The sequence below is a fragment of the Mastomys coucha genome, unplaced genomic scaffold, assembly GCF_008632895.1.
Source record: "Mastomys coucha isolate ucsf_1 unplaced genomic scaffold, UCSF_Mcou_1 pScaffold1, whole genome shotgun sequence".
NCBI classification, from domain to species: domain Eukaryota; kingdom Metazoa; phylum Chordata; class Mammalia; order Rodentia; family Muridae; genus Mastomys; species Mastomys coucha.
The window spans coordinates 24,892,442-24,901,686 of NW_022196891.1; the positions used below are offsets into that span (position 1 = coordinate 24,892,442).

The 9,245-nt window shown below is 39.9% G+C and overlaps 1 protein-coding gene across 1 annotated transcript in view; it reads right to left on the reverse strand.

The window, feature by feature from the left end:
* Positions 1-9,245, reverse strand: part of Dars1 (aspartyl-tRNA synthetase 1) — a 53,881-nt gene that overhangs the window by 15,311 nt on the left and 29,325 nt on the right. The window contains exons 6-7 of the mRNA XM_031381268.1: positions 8,493-8,573; positions 6,858-6,917 (exon numbers count right to left, since the gene is read on the reverse strand). Of these exons, the coding sequence (XP_031237128.1) occupies positions 6,858-6,917; positions 8,493-8,573 (141 nt within the window). The remainder of the gene's footprint in view (positions 1-6,857; positions 6,918-8,492; positions 8,574-9,245) is intronic.

The following is a 9,245-nucleotide window of genomic DNA, read 5'->3' on the forward strand; positions in this document are numbered from 1 at the left end:
GCTCAAGGCTGTATCATTTGTCTAGCATGTGCTCAATTTGTATTACAGAAGAAAATGAAGAAAGCAGTGTAGCTCAGCAGTAGAGTTCTTGCCCAGCATGCACAAGCTCCTGAGTTTAATCTCTAAGGCAAGAAAACCAAACCAAACCACCACCACCCCCACACAAAAAAAAACCCAAAAAGCTCAACACAGTTATTCAGATGATAATTTCAGTATGTGTCCAACTTTCTATTTAGCACCTATATGCTAGAGGATATTTTCTGGCAGATTCTACCTTTTAAATGGTTTGTGATGATTATAGCAATGAATAGCATGAATAGCAGCTCTTAGGCTGCAGTAGGAGGACTGCCACAGAGGGGCGGGGACTGAGTACTGCCACAATGAAGAATAAGGTTGGTAAGAAGAGTTAATTATTTGTAATGTGACAAAAATTCTTACAAAGAGAAGCACATCTGCTACTTCAGACTGCACGCCAGCTATCTTTGTACTCAAGACACAGAAAGTCACCACTAAGAAGCTTGAGTATCTGTGTATGGAACTTGCCTAGAGGAAAGATCTGTCCTCAGAGGAACTGTGCTCAACAGAGTCAGCACAGCAGAAGCCTGAGAAACTCAGTCTACTGCTGAATCACACTCAGCATTTGCTGCTTCTTCAACCACAAAGCATCCTTAGGACATTAGAGGACGGCGTGGAGCTCCTAAAACCTAAGCAATATCAATGGAGTTTTCTGTCTTTTGGCCAAATAGTCATTCTAGTTAGAATAATAATATTCAAAGAGAACCAAAACCTACTTCTGTCAACTCTTTTAAAATAGAAACTAATTTTAGGGACTGGAGATAACCCAGCAGTTATCAGGCAAGGTAAAAATAACAGGGGGAACCCTAAAACCAAGACTCTACTCAAAGAATTAGTTTCCCTGAGGTCATGTTATTAGAAATCAGCACTGCACCAGGCAGTGGTGGTGGTGTGGTATACACGTTTAATCTCAGCTCTTGGAAGGCACAGAGAGGCAGGCAGATCTATTTCAGTTCCAGGATAGCCAGGAGTTCAAAGGGAGATCCTGTCTTAAAAAAACAAAAGAGGAGGAAGGCTGGGGGAAGAGGAGGGCTGGGAGGAGGAAGAGGAAGAACAGCAACAAGAACAAGAAGAAAGAAATCATTGCACCTTTTTATCTTTTAGAGGACAAGAGGGGTAGGTTAATGGGAAGAATCTGAAGTGTTGAATGGGAGAATTAAAAAAAATTGATCAAACAAGCCCAAGTTTCCAATGAAACTGTTAATGGTACTGAGTGTTTCTCTATTCTCACAATAAATTATTTTCAGCTTGTGGCTTAAAAAAACCTCGTCTGGTGCATCTGAAGACAGCTACAGTGTACTTACATATACCAACAAATAAATCTTACAAAAACAACAACAAAGAAACAATAAAAACTCAATTGCTACCTCAATTGAACCTACTATAGCTTTTGCTCCTTTCCAGTAAATGGTTTATGAAGTTAGTTTATAGATTCTTGTGAAGCTGGACTGAGGAGCAAGAAAGATCTAGCGAATATTCCTCGGTTGCAAATCTGAAATGCTCCACAATCTGAAACTTTCTGAACATTATGACGCTACAAGCAGAAAAATCCACACTTCAAGACTATGTTTTATGCAGAAAATTAATTTAAAATATTGCATATAAAATTACCTCCAGTCTATGTATACATATAGATTATAAATGAATTTCACATTTAGATTTCAGTCCCATTTCCAGAGTATCTCAATATGTACATGTACAGACTCCTAAATCTGAAAAGACTTCAAAATATTTCCAGTTCCAAGCACTACATACAAAAGGCATTCATTCTATCATAGAAAAATTGGATAGAAAGCTATTTCTAAAATTATACCTTTTTCATTCCAAATGAGCTATTTTAAAAAAAGAAATCAGGTTGCTGTAGAATTTATAATCAAATACAAGTAACCTCTGTGATAAAAAAAAAACAAAAAAACTGGAATCACTACAAAACTACAATTCTATTAGCATAATAAGGGGACTACAGCAGAGCTCAGGTTAAATCCCAGCCAAGACTCTCTAGAATGCAGGCACTGTTGCATATGATAAAGGTACTGCAGACCAAGAATGGGTGGGTCTGCAACACAACAGTGTCAGGCATCACTACAATACTGATTCAGGCCAATAGTTATCACACCCAGGACACTCCCTGGACTACCTCAGACCATCTGAAACTAGAATGCTATAGACTATGACAACCACCGACCTATGGTTCTTATAGCACGCCCAATGTTCTCTCTGCTGTTCATGTAAACCAGCATTACTTCAACTTGTTTCTACCTCTACTTATTTCTATCATGGTGGGTTTCACTTATATTACCTTTATTTCCCTTTAAATCACACATTAAATGGTGCATCCTCAGCAATATCATCTATAAACACATGAATTTAATTTGCAAGTTAAATCACATTAGCTATTAAAATATAAAGTATGCATCTGTTTAACATCCAGAAAACACTGTATATTTCCAGTTTTAGAAAAATATTGCAAAATTGAAATAAAAATTCCAATATGCTGGTATGCAAACTATATTGCCAAGAAAATCTTTTGAATTAAAATGTTGTAAAAATTCTTTAGAAATACAGATTTTTTTTATTCTCTACTTGAAAAAGCAGACCTTTACTACAAACTGTCTAGTTGTGGTATAGTGTTTCAGGATTTTACAGTTTTGTTAATGACACTCTTAGAAAGGGATGCACTGGGCTGGAGAGATGGGTTAGCAATTAAGAGCACTAACTACTCTTTCAGAGGTCCTGAGTTCAATTCCTAGCAACCACATGGTGGCTCACAACCATCTGTAATGGCATCTGATGCCCTCTTCTGGTGCGTCTGAAGACAGCTAGTGTACTCATATACATAAAATAAATAATTCTTTTAAAAAAGGGAATATACTTTAAAATATTTTCAGTTTTATTTTATATATATATGTATGTGTGTGTGTGTGTGTGTTTTGTCTGAATGTATGTATGTGCACCATGTGTATGCCCATTGTCCTCACAGGTCAGAAGAAGCCATTATTAGATCCCCTGAAACTGGAGTTGTAGATACTTGTAAGCTTCTATGATAGTGCTCGGAAACAAACTTTGGCCCTTGGCAAGAGGAGCAAGTGCTCTTAACTGCTGAGCCATCTCTCTACCCAGCTCCCCCTCTTAAAAATGTATTTATTGGGGCTGGGGAGATGGCTCAGCGGGTAAGAGCATTGACTGCTCCTCCAAAGGTCATGAGTTCGGATCCCAGCAACCACATGGCAGCTCACAACCACCCGTAATGAGATCTGATGCCCTCTTCTGGTATGTCTGAAGACAGCTACAATGAATTACACCAGAGGGAGCGGGGCCAGCAGAAGGTCCTGAGTTCAATTCCCAGCAGCTACACACATGATGGCTCACGGCCATCTGTACAGCTATGGTGTACTCATACACATAAAATAAAATAAATCTTAAAAAAAATTTGATTTATTATTTGTTTTAACTAAAAATGTATGTGTATGGGAGTTTTGCCTGCATGTATGCCACATGGTTTCAGTGCCCAGGGAGGTCTCCGGGGGCATGTTAGATCCCCTGGAATTGGAGTTACGGTCGGCTACAAGCTGTCATGTGGTGCTGGGAAACCACAGTGCAAGAACAGTAAGCATCCTCAACTCCTAAGCCATCTCTTCAGCACTTATGTGTGGGAAGGCAGGTAGCTGCCGTGATGCACGTGGCAGTCAGGGTGGCACTCAAGAGTTGACTGTCCTTCTCTCACGTGGTTCCCAGGACTAATCTCAGGTCATAGTGCTTGGTGGGAGGTACCTACACTGATGAACCATCTTGAAAGCTCCAAGAATGTTAAAATGTTAAAGCCATTCTTACTCTCAGAAAAGTCTGAGTGAACTGACTTCTCTGTAAGAGCACTCACCCAGTTCCTACTATGGACCACGGTGGCAGCTCATTTCACCCTCCTACTCAGGAGCCTCTGTGGAAGGGTTGGACTTAAATCAGAATTGCTCCTTGTTCTTACGTACAAACAAAAGTCACCAAAATAGTAAATACTTGTATTTCCTCTTGGGGATTCATTCTGTAAATAACAGTGTTCCCCAAATAGAAATATATTACTTTAGTGTAACACTACAATTTATTTATTTCAAAACACCTTTCACTGTTTTATGTGTAGAAGTGCTTTGTCTGCATGCTTATCTAACATCCTATTCATGTAATGCTATTGGGAGCCCAAAAAGAGCACCAGATCCCCTGAAACTGGAAGCTACAGGACTGTCACAGTTGTGACCTGCCATGTGGGTGTTGGGAACTGAACAGCCCTCTGAAGAGCAGCCAGAGTTCTTATCCACTGTGTCTTCTCTGCAGTCCACAATTTGTTTTTTTAATTGATCCCCCTGCACTAACACATTTATGCTCATGTTACCAGTTTCATATAAAAACTGGAATATATAGCAGTTACTATTTCTAACTCTTAGGTCTTTTTAGGAGATTAAACCTTTGTATGAGGTCTTAGTGCAGTCCTACCTCCCTGGGGTTCTCAAGTTACCATACAAGGTGAACTATTTAGAAAAGCATATCTCACTTAGGCTTGGGTTATCGCTAAGTTGGTCGAGTACCTTCCCAGAACGTTATGAGGACCTAGATTCAATCCCCAGCACAACCGGATGTAAAACTCGAGAAGTAAAAGCAAGAGAATCAGAAATTCAAGTTATCCCCAACTATATAGAAAGTTCAAGATCAGATGGGAATGCATGAGGCCCTGTCTCAAAAAATAAGTAATACAAGGGTCTGGTGAGATGGCTCAGCTATAAGAGATGCTTGCTGCTAATCCTGATGACCTGAGTTTGATCCCTGGGAACTACATGGTGTAAGGAGGGAACCAACTCCCACAAGCTGTCCTTTGACTTTCACATTGTGCTTCATGGCACGTCTCCCTTCCACAAAATACGTAAGATGGCCATGCAAGTGTTGAGAACAAGGGTTTTGCTCACTAGTACATAAAAAGGCAAATGGATGTGGAGATCTGCTTATAATCACAGCATTATGGAGCTAGAGATAGGAGCAAGCTGGCTAGGGAGGCCAGCCTCAAACAGTGAACTCTGCCTTCAGTAAGAGACCATGCCTCAATACGTAAAGTGAAGAGTGGCCCAGAAGAACTTGAGCAACCACTTCAGGTCCCAACATACAGATGCACAAAGGGCACAGGCACTCACACACATATACATCTTTACATATATACTTCCATATTGGGGAATATACACCTATGTACATGAAAACCACAAACACATGAAAAAAGGTGTTTATAAGGATCAGACAAACAACATGACTGAAATAAAGGCACAATATAGGACAACAAAAAAGGCACATACCCTGCTTAGCAGTTTAGCCAACATGGGCCCTGGACTGCTAGGACCTCCAACTTTTTAAGAAAAGGCATTTGGATGTTAGCATGCAAACCTTCCCACCCCTCTTTTCCTCCCACAGACCACAATACTTTGCCCAAGATAGCTTCCAACTCATTTTTCTTTTGTTTTTTGAGCTAGGGTCTCATTACTATAGTTAAGACTAACCTCTAATCGTCTATGTATCTAAGTACACTTTGATTTTTGTACTGCCTCAGCCTCTTGAATGTTGAGATTACTGGTTCATGCAACCAAGCCTGGTCAAATCCTGGGTTCAAGTGATCTTTGTGTCTCAGCCTCCCAAATACCTGGGATCACAGGCCTGTGCTATTATACTCAGCAAAACTCCCATTGTTCAATGGTGGCAGTGCATTTAAATTAAAACACCCATACCACTAACATAATCTTTCTGGGCCAACCTGTAGCATAAACCAGTAACAATGTTCAACAAATAGTATTATGAACAAACACAGTCTATCTAACTCTTATGGCCAAAATACATGAAAAAAACCCTAAGTTTTCTAGGCAGTACCAGGAGGTTACTCTTTTAAACATTAATTAAAATGGAGATTTAAAAAAAAGGAAGGGGGGTGTGCTGGAAGATGCTTCAGTGGTTAAGAGCACTGAATGCTCTCCCAAAGGTCCTGAGTTCAAATCCCAGCAACCGCACGGTGGCTGACAACCATCTGTAATAGGATCTGATGCCCTCTTCTGGTGTGTTTGAAACAGCTACAGTGTACTTACATATAATAATAATGATAATAATAATAATAATAATAAGACAGAAAGCAAATATAAGAAACACGAAGTGTATTATAAGGGGACACTCACAACTTCAGAAGAATCAAAGTCAGAAAGAACTTGGGGGAGCAAAGAACCTGGGGAGCATGAGATAGACTACTTAAGGAGGAAGATGTGGTCAAACATTAAGAAAGAAAGATGACAAACCCATGATGAAACCACTGAACTCTTTCACTTGCAACCAAACCAAAAGGGAAACAGAAGCCCCATGAGACGGCAGTGTAAACCGCTGCCTCGCTTCTTCATAGCCACACCTTTCCCTACCTGGCTGCACTAAATTGTAAGCAATTTCTTTCACATCTTGTAGTGATTTAATGGTGGCATTTCCACTTGCTGACTAACCTGTATAAAACCTGTATAAAACAGACATCACTGGAAGCCACCCAGACATTGGTTTTTATAATCATCATTTGTTTTTCAAACAAAGCAAACCAGCATCCTGTGAACTAGTACTCACCTGCTCCTGTTACTGGCAGCTCTTTCTGTGGGAAAAGTCAGTCAGAGAGGTACATTCTATCTTGCATCATGATACTTACACATAGGCAAGTGGCAATTAGCTTTACTGTATCTCCAACCATTTCAATGTTGGCATAATCATATCAACAAACAAATGAGGCATACCCTAAGGTCAATGACTCTGTTGTCTAATCTTGTATCCTGGTTAACAGTAGCTCTTCCATCCTTAAAAAAAAAAAAAAAGAGGGATGGGAGGGGATAAAAGAAACAGATTTTACCAGTATTTTGAAGTACAGCAACATACACCCCATTCTAAGAAGCAATGTTTCCTTTTAGTGAGATATGGTATGTTAATATTGTACACGGAAATCAAGAAGCCAAGATAATGAACAGAATAAGAAGAAAGGCAGCGAGAAGTTGGTGTTAGAAGGCAGAAATGATGCTGAGGATGGTATGGGATGCCTCTAATGCTAGCACTTGGGAAGCAGAGGCAGGTGGATCTCTGTGAGTCTGAGGCTAGCCAGAACTCATAGTGAGACTGTCTCAAATACACACATCCCCCGACTCCACACACAACAAAAGAGAGAAGGGAGTAAAGGGGAGGGAGACTTAGACTAGACATGTCTCAGTGGTAAAGTGGGTAAAGGATGAACACTCACCTTTGAATCCCAACTATCTATCCCTGATGGGAATACCTGAGCTAGCTAGACTAGCTTAGTCAGTGAGCTCCAGGTTCAAAGTGAGATACCCTATCTCAATATCAAAGGTGAAGAGTGGGTAAGGAAGAAAGACAGCTACTATCAACCTCTGGCATCCAATATGCACATATGTACCCGCACACATGGGAACATGAATATGCATACACATGCAGCCACCCACAAAACACCAGGGAGAGATGGTAAACAGAAGGGACAGATAAGCACCATCGCTCTTTCCCTTCTCCATAGCTGCTCATAGTGGGCACCAGAACCACCACCAAAGATCCTCTCAGACTTTCAGGGAATCCCAGACATCATTCTCTCCCTCGCTCCATTTTTGGGGGTAACAGAGTGTTTCTCTGTGTAGCCTCAGCTGTTCTAGAACTTGCTCTGTAGACTAGGTTAGTCTCAAACGCAGAGATACATGTCCCTCTGCCTGGAATTAAAGGCGTGTTCTGCACCACATGTGGCTAAATCTCTGTTTTCCTCACAATACTTTTCAGTCTCACTCGAGTGTATTAAGAACTTTGTAAAAGCTATATGATTGGTAACTTCTCAACACTACAAATTCAAGAACTATATGAGAAACTAGATATATATAGCCAGATATTTACACACTTTGTCTATATTTAACATGGCGTCACACTTGTAACAGGAAAGTTTTGTTTTGGAAAATATAAAGTATGTTTTGGTCACTTTTACTTTTTATCTAAAATATATTCAAGCATGCAATACTTTTCTAGCAAACACATCAATAAAAAAAAAAAGCTTTGGGGGTTATTTATATTTTTAAGAAAATGTAAAAGGACTTTTTTCCTTTTGGATTCTAGGACTCCTTCCTGCTAGATAAACCTCTCCCACTGAGCTGCATCCCTAACTGTAAAACAGATCAGGACACCAGAGAATTCTAGAGATATGCAGGTGTAAGAGGAATGTAACTGAACCCAGGCCTCCTGAATACTAGATAACCCTCTCCCACTGAGCTACACCCCTAGCCCCTGTAATGATTAAGAACAGAACTCAAATCACTTTCCAGGTACACTTACAACAATCAATGTTACACACTACCCAAAGCAAGCACACAATGTAACACAAACTTTACCTCTTCTCCTTCCACTTCAGGTCGAATGGCATCATCCAGCTGCAAGGGCAGACGAGGTTCAGCCAAGCTAATCACATAAATCTGAAAGTGAGAAATTGTCAAAAATACTAAGAAGTCAACAAAACCTGGTATCTTCTGTTTAAAGACAATCTATATGAAATGATGTTTGTATACATCTTTAATTGAAACTACTTGGTGAAATAAAATAAGGTAATATCCATTTAAAAATAAAGTATTTACTTTTATTTTATTTTAAAAATGAAGTATTTACTTTTATTTTATGTGCATTGGTGTTTCACCTGTATGTATGTCTGAGTGAGGGAGTCCGGTTCCCTGGAACATGAGTTACAAACAATTGTGGGTGCTGGGAATTGAACCAGGGACCTCCCACATCGGTCATTAATCAATTGCCACTGAGCCATTTCTCCAGCCCGAATAATATCCATTTTTAATCTATGTAACAAGGATAAATATTGTTGGCTTTATGGATTGTTTGAAGTCAACAGTTTTTTGTTGTTGTTGTTGTTGTTTTCAAGACAGGGGTTTCTCTGTATAACTTGGGCTGTCCTGGAACTCACTCTATAGACCAGGCTGGCCTCAAACTCAGAAATCCACCTGCCTTTGCTTCCCAAGTGCTGGGATTAAAGGCATGTGCCACCACCACCCAGCATCAACAAATATTTTATAAACCCTAGGTATACACCACTGTAATAAACAAAAGCTGTGATTAAGGAAATCAATTCCAAAGCGTCA